The 22,533-nt window shown below is 39.8% G+C and overlaps 1 protein-coding gene across 1 annotated transcript in view; it reads right to left on the minus strand.

The window, feature by feature from the left end:
* TENM1 (teneurin transmembrane protein 1) overlaps positions 1–22,533 on the minus strand; it is a 352,331-nt gene that overhangs the window by 97,416 nt on the left and 232,382 nt on the right. The window contains exons 17-19 of the mRNA XM_057538278.1: positions 15,074–15,323; positions 7,033–7,053; positions 1,621–1,853 (exon numbers count right to left, since the gene is read on the minus strand). Of these exons, the coding sequence (XP_057394261.1) occupies positions 1,621–1,853; positions 7,033–7,053; positions 15,074–15,323 (504 nt within the window). The remainder of the gene's footprint in view (positions 1–1,620; positions 1,854–7,032; positions 7,054–15,073; positions 15,324–22,533) is intronic.

The raw sequence follows: 22,533 nt of genomic DNA on the forward strand, positions 1-22,533 counted from the left end.
TCAATTACACAAGAAGCATGTGTAGTGGATCTCACACTGTGCAAGATATTGCTGGGGAGGTGGGGAAGAGTCAAAAGAAATATTAGATATAGCTTCTCATCTCAAGCAGCTCACTTTGGTAATAAAAAACACTCCATTCATGAAAGGACTGGAAAGTAAAAGAAGGCAAAATATAATCAGGTGCTAATTGGGTAGTGTAGACACTCTTAAAGAAATTCAGATTTAATGGGCTGGGTTAGCCAGAGGGGCTTTATGAAAGACACATGGCTTGAGTATGGCGTTGAAGAAAGGGAAGGCTTTAAACTCCGATTGTAGTTGAAATTTAATCCCCATATGGCAAATGTCAAATAGCTAAAGAGTAACCTCTTAATATTTGAAATAGTAAGTTGACCATCTAACAAATTAAACACATTGACCTCATTATATTTTTTGGCATGGAAAGGTGTTCATAATACATTAAGCATGAAAAGCAGATTACAGAACAGCATTCTATAATATGATTCCATTATTAGAGAATAAAATATATGATATGCATAGAAAAAAGTCTAGAAGGATATACACTAAAATGTTAACAGTGGTTTTCTAGATGTGGTAGGATTATGGGTGACCTCAATTAAAAACATTTTTTGTGTTCTCTCTTTTCTAATTTTTCTGCAACAATTGTGTATTATTTGTGTAATAGTTTAAAAAAAAACACACATTGGGTTCTTAAAACCCACTACAATGAATAAAACCTGCTGAAATAAAAGCACACATACACACAACATCTTGGAGAAGGAACAGAGAAGAATGATTAAATAATTAAGGAGATAGGGTGGATGATATATGACGACAGACTTAAAAGTTGACTATCCTTCAGCTTAGTGGCCTAAGATGGGAATATGAGCCAAGTCTATAAAATCATGAAGCTGACTGGGAGAACACATGTTTATTTACAAACCCCAGGCAACAGAATTGAGGGTTGGCCCTTAAAGATTGAGAAGCTGAATTTAGAAAAAAATAATAGTAAGGCCGAGCTCTCACAGAAGGCCAAAAAAAAAAAAAAAAAAAATTGGAATTTGTTATACTAGGGGTGATATAAATTGAAAATACAAATAGCTTCAAGAATGATTTAGATAAATTAATGGAAGATAGGTTCATTAAAGGTTGGTTGTTAAGGAAAAGCCTTATGTCTAAAGTCTGTGAGATACTCAATATATTTGAAAGTGGTAGAAGGTGGCACAGACCTGACCCCAAACCAGTGCAGGCCACAGTGCTAAAGCCTTCCTCCTGGCAGCTCTCTGCTGGCCAGGAGTTAACCCTTTAGTTGTTGGACTATTGGGAATTTCCAGGAAGGAGATCATGGGGAGAGGCTGGGGTGTCCGGGAGGCACAGGGTTCTGGGCAATAACTATTTATCAACCAGAAAAGAAGCATTCCAACATTTTAATAATAGTTATGACTATACTAATGCATATTGGCTAAAAATTAGTCCTGGGTGTGCCTATCTTCCGAGATAGACTTCAGAGACGATGTCTGTCAGAGGTACATTGGGATGGATGGACTACAGTGTGATAACAATCTTAGGATTCTGCGAAGTCAAAAGAAACCTTTAGATAACCAAAGGATTTTTTTCTTTTACCTCGAGGGCTGTTCAGTGAAGCTTCCGATGCTCTCCCTCCATCTCCACAGTGACTCTGGTCAAAGGGAAGGCACTGATCTCCTGTTCCTGCCACCACTTCAAAATTCTTGGACAAATCTTTTGTTTCCACAAGAGATTTCAACTTGTAGACTTTTCGGGTATTGGTGTCTGATAGATAAAGTGATTCAGACACAGGGTCCATAGCCAGATAGTATTTGTGAGCAGGACTTGTGCTAAGGGAGAGAAAAGTAAAGTTATTCAAAGCAATTTGTTCAGCATACACTCCCTGGGGTCTGCCTTTTGTCACAAATGGAAAATTCTCTTAAGAGATAAAAGAATTAATGTATCTTCCTTATGTACCGAGGAGATAGATACCTCTTTGTTTTTCTAGTAATGGGTCTGGGATTAAAAAATAATTCAGTGCATACTGCTAACCTGTAATGTTCCTGATATTCCAATACCATCCATTTGGGGGTAGAGAAAGAAGCAGAAGATAGAAAATCCCAGGAGATCCTTTTTCTCATACATACCTTTCATACCCCCCACAGTTCTCCAATTACCTACTAGATGACTGCCTGGATGTCTAAGTCACCTCAAACTCAACAAATCCAAAACAGAAGTTATTCTCTTCCTGCCTTCCCCACCCTTCAAAAACCTACTTCTTGTCTTCTGGGCTTCCTGCCTCACTTGGGGTCACTAGTGTCCTCCCAGGGTCCTGTTGGAAATTGAAAGGCATGTACAAAAAGTGAGGAGTGTATCTTAGGGAGCGCTGTGCTGGAGATACTTTTCCACTCCAAGCTTCCTTTTGTTAGCTGACCACCGTACTTCTCTAATACACTTTTTCTTCTTTCAGGACGTAATAGAAGTGATCATATTTGACCTTTTTTTGGTTATAATTACAATCATCCATACCTCCAAAAGGTGACACTCAAGTTACCTTGATTGGATTCTGGTATTCCTGAAACTCTTCAGTTACATATTTACATAGGATCTTGTGTTATTTTTATCTGCATACATGGCTGAGCTCATTCATTAGTTTTGATTATTCCTAATACCATTCTTCCGATAGCTGCAGGAACTTTGGTTTGGGGGACAATTTGCTTGAACTTAAGGTTCATGTACTGCTGATATCATCCAAGCTCCAAACATGGAAGTCTAACCCTTACTCTCCCCTTTTCTCTCCACATTGTGCCTAATTGTGCCTGAAAACAAGCTTTCAGAAGCTTTGTCCCTCCTGCCATCACATTAGTTCTAACTCTTATCATCTGTGGCCTGGAATATTTTCTATAGTCCTGCCCATAGGAGGTGTTTTTCAAATCTTAAATCCATTTTCCCCCCATACTGATTCCAGGGTTATTCTGATCATTTGGTTCCCATCTTTAAAAACTGTACAAACTTTTAAATGTTCCTTGGTGTGGTGCACATTCCTTTCTTCACTTAGTAATTAATTCTCTTTAACCCTTTAAGGCTTCACTCAGGCATCATCTTCTGAAGAAAGCCTTCCGGAAATCTCTAGGCTCAGTTACTTGCACTATGCTTACCTCTATTCTCGGGGATCACACATCATATTACTTTTTAAAAAATGTATTGGTATGCCCCAGTAAACCATGAGAGCTTGGAGGAGAGCAATCTTGTCTTATCTCTAACGTGCTCACTGCACAGCACTCTGCCTCACACCCAATTGTCTAAGCCAGAAACCAGAAGCCATTCTTTACTGCTCCTTCTTTCCGCCATTCCCCATATCCAGTAAAACATCATTAAAAAAAAATTCTACCTCCTAAACTCTTTTCCAATCTGCCCACTTCTCTTTATCTCCACCGTCATTAGTCCAAGGCCCTGACATCTCTCAGCTGCACTCCTTGCTTGGTAATACCATTTCTGTATTGTGGATTTGTTCATCAAGTCATTCAGAAGTATTTACTAAGTGCAAACAGTGTGCCAAGGAACTGTGCTATGGTCTGGAGACCTACCTGTGCGCCCAATACAGCCCCTTGCTGCATGAAACTCACAGTCTAGTGGGGGAGTCAGATCAGTAAATAGGCTATGACTGTCATAAATCCAAGTGTTATAATAGAAGCAGAAAGGGAGAGAAATGAGCAGATAGGAGGGACACGTGACCTAGCAGCAGCTATCACATTGTATTAGCATTATTTTTTTAAAGTATGAAGTCCATACTTTACTCATATTTCCTTAGTTTTTAATTAATATCCTTTTTCTGTTTCAGGATTCCACCTAGGATACCAAATTATATTTAGTCTTCGTCTCCTTAGGCTCCCCTGGGCTGTGACAGTTTCTTAGACTTCCCTTGTTTTTGATGACCCTGATAGTTTTAAGGAGTACTGGTCAGATATTTTGTAGGATGCCCCCACTGCAACGATGTCTGATTTTTCTTTTTTCTCACAGTTAGACAGCAATTACAGCTTTTGGGGAGGAAGACCACAAGGGTAAAGTGCCATTCTCAGCAAATCAAATCAAGGGTAATAATATCAACATGACTTACTGTTGATGTTGACCTCGATCGCCTGGCTGAGGTAGTGTTTGTCAAGTTTGTCCTCTGCAAATTTACTTTCTCTCTTACTTTCCACACTGTATTCTTTGAAAGGAAGTCATTCTGCCAAGGCAACACTTAAGGAGTAGGGAGTTACACTCCACCTCCTTGAGGGTCGAGCAGCTACATAAATTATTTGGAGTTCTTCTGCATGAGAACTTTATCTTTTCTCCTCCATTTATTTATGAACTCAACCATTTATTTATATCAGTATGGACTCATGGATATTTGCTTTATACTTTGCATTAAACTCCAGTGTGACTTTATTTTATTGCTCAAATTGTTCCAGCTTTAGCCATTGGGAGCTCTTTCTGTGGGCTTATGTGCCCCTCATAAACCCCCATCAATGTCGGTGCGTTTTGTTTTTTTTGAGCACTTCCTTACTTTCTGGAAGTACAAGATGTTGCAGGCTCGTCTTGTATAATCCCTGCTCCAGGACTAGAATGAATCATTTCTCCAAGGACCCCTGGTTCCTTTTATTGAAGAATGGTATTAGAAGCTGAGATCTGAGTGCTGGGTGTAAGCACTATTTTTTCCACATCTCTCTCTCTCCAGCTACACTGTGAACTCTTTGCAGCCAAGAACCTTATTCCTCTCTCTACCTCAGTGCCAACAGAGGGTCTGACAGGGTTGATGTTCAGGAAGTGCTGAACTAAACTGTAGGACATGAAACTAAGACACAGAGGAGTTCGGGCCTTGGCTACTTAGCCAAGCAAAATGGAGGGGAGAAGGTCATTAGAATAATTAAGATACTCCTAAGGACTGGCATGTTCCTGATTGTATTTGTAATTGCATTTGCCCTCTAAGCATATTTATATTAATGATAGTAAGGCTGGCAAATACTGATCTGAGACCCAGTTTACGGTTTTAATTGGAAAAAAATCAAATCCAATTGGAATACTTGATTTTTTTCTACTTACCTTCACCAAATAAGAGAATCCGGTAGATTCCAGGGACATCTTCAACCCTGGAACCACCATGACAGCTGCTGTAAATAAACTGTAAAGGGTCCCAACAGATTCCAGAATTGATTTGGCAGTCATATCAGACAAAGCATCTCTGTAGCAAAGACTGCTTAAATAGGGGTTTGAGTAAAAGTTCTGACATATTTACTTGCACTTTTTGCCTTCAGAATAAAATTTTTCCAGTGCCCTTAGATCTTTCTAGAATACAGAAGGGGTCACAACCCTTCCCTGAAACAACCTTCAATACTTTGGTAGCCAGTCTGTGGAAGTTTCAACTGAGCCAGATTAATCATGTTTTGTTTAGGAAAAGTCCATAGGCTATTTTTCCAAGAGAAATGTTATTTGCACAAAAGCACTTTGGAATGCATTCCATTCATTTATTATTGAATATCCCCAATGTGCCTGTGAGGGAAGTTGGAATTATCATTCTTCTCAAACCTCAGCTGGGGAAACCCAGACACATAGAAGGCTCGCCCAGGGTCACCAACAAGCCTGTGCTTGGACTAATATTAGATTAGATCATATGTGACTGTGTATGCAAAATAAATACCTACAAGAATAGTCTTGTTCTGAAAGTGGCAAAAAAAAAATCAGTGTTACTGTCTTCTTCTAACTATGTTGCTCAGCGAGGCTGTTCTCAAACTTTGCGCACTGGCCTTTAGAAAATGGAACAGCCCAACGCACCAAATTCAAATCTGATGGTTATTTTCTTGACAGCCAACAGTCAGGAAGGTCTCCTATATTGAGATGTAATTTCTTGCCATTTCATGCCATTTCCCAAGCGCACATCAGCTCTTTTGAGATTGTTTCTTTCTACTTTGTGAAAACATGCCAAACCTGAGAAAGAAAAACCACTGGACTACATTCCAATTTGTTCTAATCCCTTGTGTCTAAACGCGTATTGCAATTTGAGATACGTGAAGATTTCTCTTCCAACTTCAGTGTTACACTTATTGTCACCTTCTGGTTAGTTTTACATTCAAGCAATGCCCTTCAACTTAGCAAAGATCACTTCATTCATGCTAGTTAAAATCACACAGATTGTTAAATGGGCAATTAATGCTTATAATTAATACTGGGCAACATTTTACCAGTAAGCAGTTTGATAACCAATTTAATTTGCTTAAGGAATCAGTTATGCCAAAGTAGCAAGGCTGATCTTGTGCACTGGTATTTAGGAAGTGGCATCTCCCAAACAAAATCCAAATTACAGACCCTACCAGTGCCATTTTGATGACAACTGGCATTTGAAAGTGAATAAATTCAATTTTCTCCTTTGCAATTTCAGGTAATTTAGAACAGTTTTGACAAGTGTAATGCATAAACAAATTGAATACAAATACTCATTATGACTAATTTCAGAGTTATGTGCCCTTGTCAGCAAATGGTCAGTTTAAAGTTTATTATTTTTTTGGTGGGATAAAATAGAAACCATGAGGTCACGTAAGAGGAAAATGGAAAAATCTTATTCAAGAAGGTCATCATGGGCATTCTCTCTTAATATACACGTCAACTACATTCCTGGAAGCAGGAAGATTGCTGTGCTACCTCTCTCTCTACCTGCAACTTGAAAACATCGAATCTATTTGAACTTACAAACTCACTTGTGATATCACCTAAGGAAAACATAAGCCTGAAAGTTTTGCTTTCCCATGAAGTACTGAACAGCCAGCTTTCACTTATCTTGTTTTCTTTTTGGTATATTCTGATCCTCCAGCAAATTCCCACTTACTGGAGCTCTCTCCTTTTGGAAGACACTTACCTGAGTTATAACTTCCAAGTTCATGTTCACATTATGCCTTTAACCTTACTTAAGAAGTTTCCCTGTCAGCGCATTATTAGGAGGTGGCGTCTTAGGCAAGAAGGGGCATTAGGTAGCCACCCATGTGATTTGCTTACCTATGTCTGGTATCTCTGTTTCTAGGGTGCACAAGGTATCCACGAGTGGCAAGTAAAAGCAAACAGAGAGTCATCAGTATCATTCAACAAGCCAAACCTAACCAGACATTATTCCTATTCCTAACTCAGCTTGTGGCTATTAGAGGGACCCCACAGGGATCACTTAGTCAGATGTGCAAGCCAAAGTGAACCCAATCCCTCCAGGCTGCTCCTCCTAAAATGGTGTCAAGGTGACTGAATATCCTGCTTGGTGGGTGGGCAAAGCTCTAAGGCAGTTTTTTTAAAAAGTTCACTCGGGACTGTTTTCATTGGAATCGGTTGGGTTCTTGCCACATATGCAGTTTCCTGGGGCTCTCCCCAGTCATACTGAATCAGGATCTTGAAGTGGGAGTAGAATTCCCAAGAATTCCATTTTGAACAAACTCAGGTGGTGATTCTGATGCAGAATAAGGTTTAAGAACCACTGGGCTAGGTTTTGAAGAAGTAGCCACTGCAAAGGGTCTGACTGTTCTAGGCTCTATTTTGTTTTTCTGTTTCTTTTAATTTTCAATTTTATTTAATTTATTTTTTAATACAGCAGGTTCTTATTAGTTGTTTTGAAAGCCACTTTATCAAAATGCAAACTCTTTCATTATCAAGTCTTGCGTGCAACAGACATCCCAAACCCAACTTTAAGCCACTTATATGATTGCAGAGATAAGATAGGGACATCTCTTGTGAACATTAGCACATTATTTAGCAATATTAAACAATTTAACAAATTGAAAGTATAAAAGTTTTCTCTTCGAACATGATAGAATGTCCCTGGCATCAAAACTGCTGCATCAAAATAGCTTCGATAAAACATCATTTACATCAAACTCTTAGGGCCTTGCGTTGTCCAGTTATCCATGCACCAAGGGGGCAACCGGGGTGGGCAAAACAGAACTATGTCAGAAGCAGCAGAGCGCTTTGGGGAGCCCCTGATCTGTAAGCCTCTTGGCACAGGGCACTGCCTAGGCTATTTCACTCTGGGACCTGGTATGGGTCTTCTCACACCGGGAGCGCAGTCCGTGGACAGGCCTGACTTTGGGTCAAATCTGCCCAGAATTAAAAGGCTATAATCATCTGTGAAATACAGTCATTTAAATTTTAAAATCCTTTTACACCTGGCCCTTATGTCATTTTGAAAAACATGAAGATAACAAATCGTTTTATCTAACCTAGAAAATGTTCTTATTCTTTGGAACATCAGGAAAGAAGAAAAGATACAAAATGATTTCTTTTGAAGCCATCTGCAACTACTGATTCAAGTCTTCTTAAAGAGAATCTTTCTGGGATTTTACTAGTTGGGTTTCATGGGGCCACCTCAAAAGGGTGGGTACCCCCTGGGTTGACACAAAAGATCAAAAGGTAAGCGTGGGGAGATGTGATTAGAAATCTGGCCCCAGACATTTGAACCTCTTTGAGTTTTTTTGTCTCTAGACACTTGCTTGTTTTTGTGGTCTCTAAATTACAGGGTGAGTGTGCTTGAGGCTGGCTCTAATCACTGTTACAGGGTTGATCTTCCTGAAGGAAGTTGAGTTGTAAAAATACTAAAAGGATCTCATTAAAGCATGGTTTCATCTACCACAGAGTGTCACGGTACAGAACCATCTGTGTGGCTACAAAGGGTTTTGAAATCCTTAGGTGATGGCAAGGTGTGGGGAGGGGGATGGTCTGACTTTCTTGCGGCTCCTTCCGATCCTGCCAATAATGTCACTGTGAATTTGGAAAGATGTCCCATATTATGCAGAGCGGCTTCTCTCATTAACATCTCAGAGGGAGGAAGTGAAAATGACGGAATTTATTTCCAGTGTGTGACCTTGTTCTGTCCCAGAATTACTTTTAGTTAAAGATTTAGGATTGAGCCACCACCAAAGTCGGTCTGCTGTGTAGCTGGCAATGGACTGCATACTGAGGTATCAGCGTGTGAGCGCTTCACAGGTGCCCGGGCCCATCAGCGGGCATCACCACCTGGCAACTGACTGACTTGAAGCTTGCGGTGAGCTCGGAGAAAGGAGTGGAATGGCAAATCTTTTCAGAGCAAGAAATGCTCCTGATGGTAGGATCTTTAAGTAGATCTTTGATTTTGTTCAGGACCTACATGATTAAAAGGGCCGTCTATTCTTTTTTAATTAAAAACTTTTTATTGAGATATAATTCACAAACCATAAAATTCACCCTTCTAAAAAGTGCAATTCAGCAGTTTCCAATACATTCATAGAGTTGTGCAACCATCACTATCACTGAATTCCAGAACATTTTCATCATCCCATGAGGAAACCCCCTACCCATCAACAGTCATTCCCCATTTCCCCGGCTCCCCCAGCCCTAGGCAACCATTAATCTGCTTTCTGCCTCTATGGATTTGCTTACTCTGGACATTTCATATGAACAGAATCATATAATACGTATCCTTTTGTGTCTGGTTTCTTTCACTTAGCATCATTTCTGACCTATTCTTTGTACCTCCAGTGAGGTGGGGGATGGAGAAAAAAGGGACATGCCAACTTCGGAGTTGCTGTCTCGTGCCCAGTCGTCATGAGAGTTTGCCTGGTCTGCTCTGTGTTGGTTGCAGCACTTTGCTTGTTCTTCATGCTGTTTTCAGCTTCTTCCCTTATACTTAGCCAGAAATATCTGAAGTCAAAGAACAGACTTCCCTGCCTGCTCATCTTCCCATGGTAGTCTTCCTTTGAAGACTGAGTTCCCACTCCTGCCACTCATTGACTTCTTAGATCTTCCAACTTCAGCAAACCCTCATCTAAGACTGTCCTTCTCATTCTCTGGCTCTGTCCCTTGGCCTTATCTCAACTTACCTGTCTTGTGTTTAGGGTCCTGCTTTCAGCTAGCAGTTCGTTTGAAAAGCAATCTGACAAATGAATCCATGCCCAGGGATTAATGATGATTTTAGCTTGGTGGGTCATTCTAACACAGGTTCCTGTGTTGGGGACTCTTGGAGAGGCAACGTCTCAACTCAGAGGAACACATTTCTTAGAGTGGAAATTGGGGCACTGTGGAAGGCCAGCGAAGATGTTTTGGGGTGAGGTAAAGGGAGCCTTTGAGTGTCAATGCTAATACATGAGATTACACTGGGAAGGTAACCACCTATTTCATCTACGAGTAGTTGTTTCTGTCTTTGTAGCTCCAGTGCTGCTGACAAGAGGAAGGCTCTTGGTCATTTCTCAGATATTTTCAGAGCCCTCAAAGTCCACGTTCCATATGCTCCTTCAGCAGAGTGCTCTACAAGTTCGACTGCCCCTCAGCACGCTAACTGCCCCTAAATGGGTGCTATTCCAGCTCTACTCAATCCCTAGTCAACGACAGGAGTTGAGTCCTGAGAACAATGTAGGAAATATTAACCAGTCACTGTAAAAGAAACAGTAAAATCTCAAGAGAAACTTTCATGTCACATTGACATTTGTCAAGTCCAAATTACTCAAGGTACCAAGAAGCATCTGCCAGGCTCTTATTTTTTTTTCTTTCTTTCATTTTTAAGGAAAGGACAAAATAAATATCTGGAGAATAACAGCATCTTGAAGAATAACAGCATGAGGTTTTTATAAAGAATAAGCCATTTCCAGTTATGCTTAATAAGTTTTCTAATAGATTCGTGAAATTAGAAGATGAGAGGGGAGCAAGAGGATATTCATATTTAAACTCTTGCAAAGCACTTGACATGGTGTCTCCTGTTTTTACTTATATAACTATTCATGTAAGTTTTAGAAAACTGAAAAATGACCCTGAGGCCATAATCAAAGGAAGAGGAAACAGAGTCATTAATTGATGAGAAATAGTTGCAGGACTTGGGGATGTTGAGAATGAAGGAGAGAAAGCTCAGGAACCTATGGTAATCTGTCTTTACACTTGTGAAAGTTTCTCAGGTAAACGAGGGAAGTGGCTTCTGTGCTTCAGATGTTAACATTTGCCACTACTGAGTGGATGTTTCATGAAGGCAATATAAGGAAGAATTTTCAACAGAGCATTCCAAAGCTGCAATGGACTGTCTAGAGAGATACGTAAGTTTTCTGTTATTGAAAAGGATCAAACAAAGTAGAGATGATCAACCGTCAGGCATGCAGTGGGCACTACGTTGTACCAGATACCTCCATGGACTCTTTCTATCGCTAAGCTCACAAATCTGCGATATCACTTTTGTGTTACTGAAATATGTGTGTGTTTAAAATTTTAACACGAGAAGCAAGTCACTAGGGATACCTAGACCTAAACTATCTCATACAGAAATAAATCTATCTTAAAAAAAAATCTTCACAGAATGTATTTTTGAGACTCCCTCAGGTTTAATTGCATGATCTTATAAACTTCCTTTCTTTATTATTTTATCTCAATTTCCCACTGGAAGGAAGCACTAAGATGTATATGTGCAGATGAAATCTGCAGTAAACAGGCAAAGGGATACTATATACTTAAATAACAAGAAATAATATTGTTGCTCTTGGCATGTTGCTAATAATAATCACATAACTGACTTTTCCTTACCCTCCCCATTCAGCCAATGGGGGATCAGCTTGAGGAAATAAATGATCATCCACCAATGGAAATGAAATTTTTTTTGAGGTCAGATGAAAGAAACTCAATTGGGGACAGTTTGGATCGGTAGAGCTGAGAGGAAAAATCTATAGTCTTCTAATCTTTGAAATGTCAAGGGGCATCTGGAATTGTTCAATGTGGCCCAAAATGGAACAAGAGGATGAAAGAGAAGGAAATCTAGAAGGGCATCCAGTAGGAGCAAGCTTTATGTCCTCTCAAAATGTCATCAAACTCTGGGCTGAGAAGTACACATCTGTGGATCTTAAAACAAGTTAGACCGTATAAGACATGTAAAAGGATGCTCAAATATTAACGTGAAGCCAATTTTATAGATAGAAAAGTAGAAAACAGAGTAGTTAAGTTATATAATGAATAACCTGACAGAGAGTGAAGATCTAGAATGTTCTGTATCCCTTTCTGTAACAACTTATTGACGATATTGCTCTTTCATTCACAGCTTTAAATGCAACCAATAACATAATGACTATATATAGTCTGTGTTTCCAAGGAAACAGATGACTCAACCAAATAAAATGACTAATACGCACTGGAGGGGGGGCAATTAAATTAACTGATTTTAACATCAACCAAAAACTGGTACAAAATGAAGTTTCTGTCTATATACAGTAGAATTCAATGAACATTATGGTTGTTAAGCTAGCAAATCCCCTTATGTCAACTTATTTCTCCCCAGGAAGTTTAAGCCTGGAAAAGTTACAAAGCAAATATAAAAATTCACCAATTGTATGTGAAAGATGCAATGTGTACAGTATAGGCTACCGATCAGGATAGATACTTTTTTTAAAAAAGTGAATCTAATAAGAACTATATTATTTTCTGAGTAAACATGACAGATAATGTTTGCTGTCACAGACTGGGTGGACGGTATTAACTGCAGTCAAATAGGGAGTTACCTGTTAATTAGGTCAAAATGATCATATATATATATATATATATATATATATATATATTCAATCAGCGTATTTCTCCGATGGCCAATCAGAGGAGTGTTGGAGTAGAGAAGGAAGAACTATTTTTTTCTTCTTGAACCTAATGCAGGGAATCTTAACCATGAGTCTATGAAAGGGCTTCATCCACAGGGGGGGAAAGTGGGGAGAGGGAAAATATGTGACCCCTGAATTTTGTGTGAATGTTTTTTTCTGGGGAGAAGGCCCATAACATACAACAGATTCTAAAAAAGATCTGAGAATTTAAAAAAAGAGTGCTAGGAAGAATTGCTCTACAGGAAGTCAGCTCCAAAGAGCCAGCTAGGGAGACTCGGGCCAAGTGAGAGCCTGGGTGTATGAGCTCCTGGTGTGCACCTGCCTATGCATGTGAAGAGCTGAGACAGTGAGGGAGAGCGGTGTTTTGGAGTAAGAAGGAATAGAGGGATTGCAGAACACTTCACGCCGTCAGAAATGAATTTTCCTTTATACTGAGAAAATCACTGCAATTAGGGTCCAAGTTATTCTACTTTAGTCTTCAAATGACTTTGTGTTGAAGGTCATAGGGTACTTTGGACTCAAATTCAAATTTGTGAACTGTTAAGGATCCTTGACGAGGGAGAATCTCCTTGATGAATGACAATTGCTCCACCTTAGGTAAATTTGCATTTAAATTACAACGGAAAGGACTAAATTTAGCTGGGTTTTCTTTTTTGTTTTTATAGATAATCCTATGGTTTTTTCCTCTGAGGAGTTAGCTACATAGGGGCTAGCTATATAGGTTTTATAGGGTTGGCTATATAGGGTCAGCAAGACAAGGTCTCTGTCTACCCAACGGCCAAGATCTGCATTCCTGGAAATATTCAGATGGTGAATGAATTGTTCAGTGCTCCACCCATGTTTGGCATCAGGTAGACAGAACTTCCCTAGGATTTTGAAAACAACAGAGATATGTTGTATAGAACATTTGCAAATCCAGGCATACAACCATCTTGGCCTTCCTTATTGACTTTCCAGTAAGTAGGTGTCCAAAGGGATAAGTGCTTGTAATGACAAATCCCGGTGAGGTATGACATCCCGAGGTACATGAACATTTGATTAGGGCAGGGTGCTATGAATTAGTACCTCTCTAGACTCTGTAGATGTGCTTTATCTTTATAAAATCTTAATCTTACAATCTATTTTTTTATCAGTCAAGGGATTTAACAGCTTTGTTCTCTATGACAGCGTTTGCAATTATAATTAAGAAATGTATTAAAACTGGAGTGAATTAATGTGAAAAATGGATGGGGGCTTGGGACTAGAAGATTTCCCCAGCTAGGTATGAAAGACTAACTCAGTCTGAGAAACGGGAGGTAGATTCCAAAGCAAAGCACAAGAATCTGAAAAATTTCGAGGACTGTCCTTATGTATTCAAATTTCCACGTTTGTGTCAACAAGAGTGTTAAATGAAAATGACCCAAGATTTTGCATGTGCTTTCACTGGTCTTGACTGTGCTCCATACATACAAGTTGTTCCATCATTGTCTCTATTCTCCCAGTCACTACTTTTCAGGTCAATGAGGTGATGAATGAGGCAAGAACTGTTTTGTGGAATAGTTTATAGAGTGGGGCCAAAGTGTTCTGGAACATAGGGAAATTTTCAGCCTAATGTCCTGAAGGCATGTGTCAGGGAGAAAGCTGTCATAACCAATGAGAAGAAAGGCTCTACCAGTTTACCCAGGGAAAGGGAAACAGGTCTGTTTATCTCTACTGGGATGAGAGAGGATGTTTTCCTTTTCTAGGACTCCAGGGGACATATATTTGTGTCTTATATCCTTAGAAAGGGAGAAATAAAGCTGATTAAGCCATGGTCTATTTACCTGCTATCTTTGTGTAACTTCAAAATATGAAATACCAAAAGGTATGAATTCCTTTCAAAAGGTGCCAAAATACTTTGTACTCTCAAGAAAATTCCTAAAACAGAGGGAGAAAGCCTAAAGATGAATGCTTTAATCATTTTTTCCAATGGATTAGAGCTTTTAAGGATAAAAAAGTAATCCTTCCTCAAAATGCCACACAAACACAGACGGCCATTTCCCTTTTGATGAACTGACCACTTCAAAAGCCTGGACCTGGGGAACTTAGAAAATTTAGCCTTTTGGATTTGACAACACCTCTACCTGCTAGAATGAATACTAGATATTTCTGATCAGTCTTCACAGTGGCCAGAGCAGGGGTTGAGTGACTTACCTGAGCACTCAGAAGTACTGAGATCCACGTCAGTGACAGGAATGCACCCAGGGAAGGCCACACATACAGGGATGTCAACACTTCCTTGTTCTCCAAAGCAGTGCTCAAAGGTTTCTTCAAGTACAAGTAGCCATGGGGACCTATGTCTTTGTCCCTATTCCTGCATCTTGGCTCAGTACTACAATATGGGCAACTGCATTTTCTGCTCCTTCTGGCAATGCCTTGTCTCTTCCTGTTTTCTCATTCTTGCTTTTTCCTTATCCACTAAGCAAACATAGAGATTAGAGGAGACTTACCTTAATTCCAAAATACTAACGGAGTTTCCCGAGGGAAATATTCGCCTTACAAAATTGAAGTCACCAACATACACACTACCATCAGGGCCAGAAGCTAAGGCGACAGGAGCAAAGAGTTTGTTGTTGTGGGCAGGGCCATTGCAGTTGGTGCAGGCAACACTCCGTTGGTGTCCATTACCCATTATGGTTGATATGACTGGAGGCTGCTGGGAAATGAACATATTTTCTCCATTCCCTTTATGTATGATTCCTAGATCCAAGGGAAAAAAAAAAGAATTAAAAAAATTACCACACAATATTCTCAGCGATATTTTAATTTCTCATTGTTCAAAGCAGGAAGGAGCGTTGGCCTGCTATAAAAGAAGTTGAGAGTGAAGCACATTGCCCCAGGTTTTATTTAACTGCACAGCTACAACAAACGGCAGCATAACACTTTGCCTCAGTTTGCCCATCTGTGAAATGGAGTAATATACCCAGTCCCTTTAATGTTGATTCTAAATGCCTCAATGAAGCATTTAATGACTAACTTTTAATGATCTCCTGTTCACTTTGGGCTCTGTGAATCATCCGTGGCTGATTTTTCATCTCTGGCTGGCTTTCTTCTGATGCCTGGCGCACACCTGTCTGACTTCAAACCACCCGCACTATGCAACGGGTTCCTGAAAAGGGAGTATCAGTCAATTTTAATATTAACCTTAGCAAAACACAATCAGGAAGGTAATCTACTTCTGTGAAAAGAAAAGAAATCATATTGCTAGAATGCACTTCAAAGATATAAGAAAAGGACTTGAATTTTCCACTCTTTTGGACCATATCTCACTATCATCAGTGCAGGAAATAGAGATACTGACTTATGAGAATGCTGGAAAATACTTTGCAGTCATTTTCTTTGGGCAATCTCATCCATTCTCACGGCTTTAACTCCCATCTCTCTATGCTGAAACTTTCTCCTGTCTAGAGTTTTCACCTGACATGCAATTTCCTAGTAGGTCTCTTTACTTGGATGCCTCACAGGTACCTCAAACTCAACAAATTGAAAACTGAACTCATTATTTTTCTGCACTCCCCTACCAAACCCTGCTCCTCCTCCTGTGCTCCCTACTGATCTTCCAAGTGGTATCACCAGGCGTGTATTTACCTAAGTTGGGAATGTGGGCACCACTGTGGCTCTTCTTTTCCCCACTCTCTAAACCTAATTAATTACTAAACCCCCATTGAGTCTATCTCCTAAAATATGTTGAACCAGTTTCATGGTCTCCGTTCCTACCACGACTGCTTTCGTTCAGTTTGTCTTAAGTTCTTGGTCTCCTGGTCTCCGTGCATACCCATCTCCAAACCACTGTCCACACTCCTGCCATAGAGATTGTTTCAATCTGTGGCTTAAAACCTTTTAATAGTTCCATATCCTCTGTGGAGTAAGGGATCCATTCCTTATTATTAAGGAATACAAAGTCCTTCATGATTTGGCTCTTGCCTCCTTCTTCAGCCTTCTGTCTCATCGCCCTCTCATGTGTATCCTGAGCTTCAGCTACAGCAAACTATTTACAAGTATTTTCACATGCTTCCATTCCTCTCTGCTTTTTAAAAAAATATATTTATTTATTTATTTATTTATGGCTGTGTCGGGTCTTCGCTGTGGCACGTGGGCTTCTCTCTAGTTGCTGTGCAGCATGTGGGATCTTAGTTCCTCGACCAGGGATCGATCCCGCGTCCCCTGCACTGGAAGGTAGATTCTTAACCGCTGGACCACCAGGGAAGTCCTTCCTCTCTGCTTTTGTACTTTGCTACTCCCTCTATCCTGAATGCCTTCCTCATCTTGTTTGCTTGGGAAACTCTTACCTATCCTCCAAAGCTCAGCTCAGTTCTTCCCCAATGCTCTATCCAGCCAGAATTAGTTACTTGCTCCCCTGTATGTGCAGTTTTCCATAGCTCTATTATAACACTTGCCACATGTATGATACAGTTTTCATTACTTCTCTATCTTCCCCATTAGAACATGAGCTCCTTGAAGGCACACCCTCTGTCTTACTCCTTCCTGCGTTTCAGTGCCCATCCCTGTGGCCAAGTTGTTATAAGTGCTCAGTAAATGTTGAAAACAGGCTTTGAGTCTCTTATAGTTTCCTTGTCCAAATTCCAATGATTTTGAAAACCTGCTGAGCCTGGGCAGAAAACCCAAGGAACAAGTACTGCTGTGCTAAATAGCTCAAGTCTGCCCAGAATGAGCCAGGACAGGTAAAAAAAAAAAAAAACAAAGCCATGTGGTGAGAAGGCATGCCAATGTGTCAGGCTGAAGTAACTGACAGCAAATGAATGAATGCAGTTATCCTGTCCAGTCTTATTTTTTCTCCCATGACCCCTGCTATCTATCTCCTCGGACTACCTGTTACTCTCCCTAAACATTTCCTGAAATGTCTCCCTCAGTTTTCTTCCAACTTTTAGTCCCACAGTCCTACAATAGAAACTACTGATCACTCTGAAATAGAAACGTTGCCGGCAAAAATAGATAAGAGGGTAAAACATGCACAAAACCATGGCACCAAATATGAACCTGGAAGGAGCCTTCCAGGAAACAGAAATCCCATACTCATATAGCCTTTGGATTTCAAATCTAAAGTAATTTTACTTTCCCTCCCAAGGTGATTTCTGGCTATTTTTTCAACATATGATCTGCAGGAGCAGCTATGAGCTTATGCCCCAACAAATTGGTCTTTTATTGTAGAACCATGAGATAGATATCTTGAGGCTCACTACTTTCTTATTTATTTTATTAATAACTTTATTAGGCAGTAAAGAAATTTCTTAAGATTTAGAATAGTTAATTAAGTTAGATTAATAGGATGGAATTTCATTTCTCAAAAAACACTTCATTGCAATGTGACCAATACTGCAATTTAAATGAATTGGGAGAAAGTGAATGAGAACTGGCATGACAGTTGCACAACATCATTGAAAAGAAATCTCCTGATGATCACTCACTGAATATCCTACCAATGAGACTATGATATGTTCTTTAATAAATGAGAAAACCAACTGTTTAGCATGTCAGTATTTCAGCAATGCACTACAGGGTATATCATTCAAAAATATTTCCAATTATGGGCTTGGAAATAGCAGATTTGCTATTAAAATCTATTTTCACAGATAGATCTCCATTTTTTTTATATCAATATAATGGTATAGTTAACAATTACCGTCAAAATGACATGTTATTACCAGGCTCCTGGCAATTTAAAAACTAAGATGGCTATTCTAAACCATTCTTCTAAGCCTGCAATTCTAAAACTCCTCTTTTCTATTAGAAAGCCCAGCACTCCATCAAAGAAGAATGATTAAAGGAAATAAAACATAAGGCAATGTACTTTCTGATTACATCTCAACAATTGATGTCTTGCTTTCATGCAAGGTACTAAAGTGCCCGTGTACTGAAATTACCATTCCTGTTTAAAGCTGAAGCAATCAAAACAAAAATGGGCAAACCCCTTTTGTATTGCCCTGGAAAGATAGATCATTTTGAAGGGTGTTTTTGTTGTTTCAAGAATCTGTTTAACCTTCCATTACATAGAACCGGGGCATACCATCTAGCAACAATGATTTAACACCAATTCTTCTGCAAAAGGTTGCTTTGAAAATATTTTGTTTATGTTCCTGGAAATCTTGATCAATTACTGCTGCCTCCTTTCCAGTTTATTCTGCCACACACGCTCATTTTGAAAACAGAATCAAATGATCCTGAGACTACACACATTATTTATATGAAGGCCAACTTCCTGCTAAGGATTGGGTGTCTTGTTTACAGTCAACAAAGAAACCCCACCGGCTGGAGCCCTACAGCACATTTTCTCCCCCAAGTTTTCCTTTTCTCTGCCAAAAAGTCAAGTCTGTTGTACAGTAAGTTAAGCATACTTTTAAACACACTACTCATATCTTCCTGCTACCTTGCTCAGAACTTCTTTTGAAGCTTATAAATAAGTTTGAAATAAAAATTCCCCTTGGGAGCCAGTGGGTGGTGCTTTATGCTGATTTCAAAGAAGAAACCATTTTTCAGGCTTATGAACAACATGGGACCCAATACATATTTCTCTTAGGACTTGACTGAGAGGATATAAACACAAACTGGGAGATATGCCAACGTGATCAATGGAAATTTACTTGTCCTCCCACTAAAACCATTTGCCGACAAACTACTGGCCTATCTTGGAGGCTAAGTTAAAGGAAATTCTTTATCGATTTCAGACAGATGACAATACCTAATTAGAATCCTGGATTGTTTTTTCTAATAATTTTAAACACTCAACTGGCATAATTTTAAAGAACTGATTTATCTTAAAAGAATAAATATGTACTCTCTGTAATCACTAAGAAGATGTATTTTGAAGGAATAGTATTGAAAAACACAAGTTCCTAGTTTTTTTTTTAATCTCACAGTGAAAGCAGGAACCATCTCGATATATCAGGCATAATATTTGGAAACAATGCTCCACAACCAATGGTTAATTGTCAGGTAAATACAATTGCTGCAACTGAAATGACAAATAGTCTGAAAACACTGCCTACTAGAAACTACCTGCTGCATAATGATTTTGGAGCCAAAGAAAAACTGCAGAATTGAATGGCAGCAGACATCCAATCTAATTACAGGTGTCTTTTTAACCAGCGAGAGGAAATTGGGGGAAGATAGATTCTTGTTTCTAATCTGCTATCTGTCTCAGATCAAAAAAGCGGGGTGCCTAAAGAGTTAGGCTCTGGCCTTAATCAGTCAGAAAAGACTGTCTGACCTGAGGGGGAAAGAGCATTGCTTTCTAATTGGTCCTCTCAAAGCTGCTCCTTCACACTTATCATTCCTGCTTCTAAAACTGCATTTATGGGTGGGATTTAGATTCTGAAAATGTCCCAAGAGAGGTGTTCGTGTCCAAGGGCAGGCTGAAAGGCACTGGCAGAGCTGCCTTCAGATCTGTTTCCTGGCAAGTGTGACCAGTTCTTGGTTAGAAATACAATGTGCCTACAAATGAGATGATAAAATGAACAAATCTTCCTTTAAAAAAATCTATCTTAAGTAAGGTTTCTTTCTCAGAATAAAATTCTCAGAAAGAGACAGAAAGTAGATTTAGTGGGGTTGGGGTGAGTACAAAGGATCTTTTGGGGTGATAAAAATATTCTAGGGTTTCCCTGGTGGCACAGTGGTTGAGAATCCGCCTGCCAATGCAGGGGACACAGGTTCGAGCCCTGGTCTGGGAAGATCCCACATGCCACGGAGAAACTAGGCCCGTGAGCCACAATTACTGAGCCTGCGCGTCTGGAGCCTGTGCTCCGCAACAAGAGAGACCGCGATAGTGAGAGGCCCGCACAACGCGATGAAGAGTGGCCCCCGCTTGCCGCAACTAGAGAAAGCCCTTGCACAGAAACGAAGACCCAACACAGTCATAAAAAAAAAAAAAAAAAAATCTAAAACTCTGTGGTGGTGATGGTTGCACAACTCTACCATTTACTACATATCATTGAAGTGTACACTTAAAATGGGTAAATTTTGTGGTGTATAAGTTATACTTCAGTAAAGCTGTTAAAAAGATTCCCAGAAATGACTTGGTACCTATTACGTAAAAACCAATTACTGGTGAATTAGGGGTGAAAAGGACACATCTGTGGAAATCAGGGGGGCCCCTAAAGCCAACTTTCTGAATGGCTCCCCTCTGTTCTGAATTTTTAAACCTGGGTGAAGCAAACGGTAAGAGAATATAGGACTGGGAGCACACAGCTGGGGGCTGGCTGGACTGAGGTCATTTCCACTTTGTGTTTAATGTCAATGACAGGCATTTGAAAGAGACAATCCACACAAGCCAATAAAAGTGAGTGGAAAAGAAATGGCTGCTTAAAATGTCAAACTCTTTCAAATCAAAACAAAAAACCTAATAATTTAATAAGTGGCATCTGCCCTTTCGTTTTTATACTTTTACAACTGTGATTCTCCTTTTGACAACAGAAAAAAAGTTGACATTTTATATCCGTGCCTGAATCTTTGCTCTTAAAAAAAACAAACAGTTGGAAGTGGAATTTAGGATCTTCCTTGAATGGGGGGAAGGAGGTATAACAAGGGCATATAGCAATGGACTCCATCTTCAGGGCCCACACTGGGACTCTGGTAGGTGGTCTCATTCTGTGGTTGAAGCAAACTTGGTTAGCTTTGCTGATCAAAATTTCCCAGCCTGTGTGGCTGGTTGGATTGGTTGATTTAACTACGGTGCAAATGAATAAGACCATAGGTGTGGTTATAAAACGGATCTCTTAGCCTTGGTCAGTTCATGGCCTTACAAGATAACCCGGCCTTAGCCAGCTATTTCACAAAGGTAAGAGGGATACAAGGGCAGCTGGATGGGAGGGTGTAGCTGCCTCATATATACATTCATTTCCCCAGTCCTGGAGAAATAACCCAAAGTACACATTCTACTAAAGGTTGGTCAGAATCTGCCTCTTTAGATGAAAAGGAATATGATTTCACAGTGAAAACTTACCAGTAGATGTTCAAATGACGCTGGATGGAAACACCAACGATTGGTTTCCCAGCAAAAGGAGGTGAAGTGACTTGGATGAAGCATTTATAACCAGGGTAGCAAAATCAGTTTGTCTGAGAGAAGCGTGGACTTAAGGGCCACCTCTGGTCTCCTCTCCTGATTTATTTAACATTTAAATTACAAACTAGGAGAAGGTGACAGCAGGAAAAGTGGTACAAAGAAGGCAAAGGTTGAAGATGTGTCCTGATTCTCACTGCTTTTCCCTCTTTCCTAAGTCCAGGACTTAGGAGGCTTAAAACTAAGCGGAGTCCAGAGCTGTACTCTTTTCCCAGATTCTTTCTCTTCTTCCCCTGTGTTCCTCTTACCGCTTTTTCTCTATTACCCATTACTGTCCCTTTACTCTACCCCTAGCTTCTTACTGCATATACTGACATTTATGTGGATAAAAAACTGGCGTAGAGAAAGAGCACACGGACAGCTCTTGGCCACTTACCGTGAGCCCTAGGGGAAAGTAACGTGACTCAGCTTCGGAGTCTTGATTTTTTAATGGGGTTAAGGCCACACTGCAGGGTTGTTGTGTTTAAACTGGGACAGAGTTCACTAAAACTCTTTGAAAACTGTATCACTTAGATGATTCATTAATTCTAAGATGCACATTTTGCTTCCTATTTTCACATCTCTGGAATAAGTATGTATCTTGCAATCAATGTGTGTCATTGTTTAATTGACAGCATTTTCCATAAAATAGTGGTGTACTTATAATCGGTGTCTTAGATCATATGAAATATGGCAATTATTATTCCAATTTTTAGAAGTTGGTTACAATGTTAGATAAACTGGTTAATCACTTGGGATAGCACAGTAATGACAGATGATTTTTTAAAAATAAATGTATTGGGGCTTCCCTGGTGGCGCAGTGGTTGAGAATCTGCCTGCCAATGCAGGGGACACGGG

This window comes from Balaenoptera acutorostrata, chromosome X (genome assembly GCF_949987535.1).
Source record: "Balaenoptera acutorostrata chromosome X, mBalAcu1.1, whole genome shotgun sequence".
In the NCBI taxonomy this organism is placed as follows: Eukaryota; Metazoa; Chordata; class Mammalia; order Artiodactyla; family Balaenopteridae; genus Balaenoptera; species Balaenoptera acutorostrata.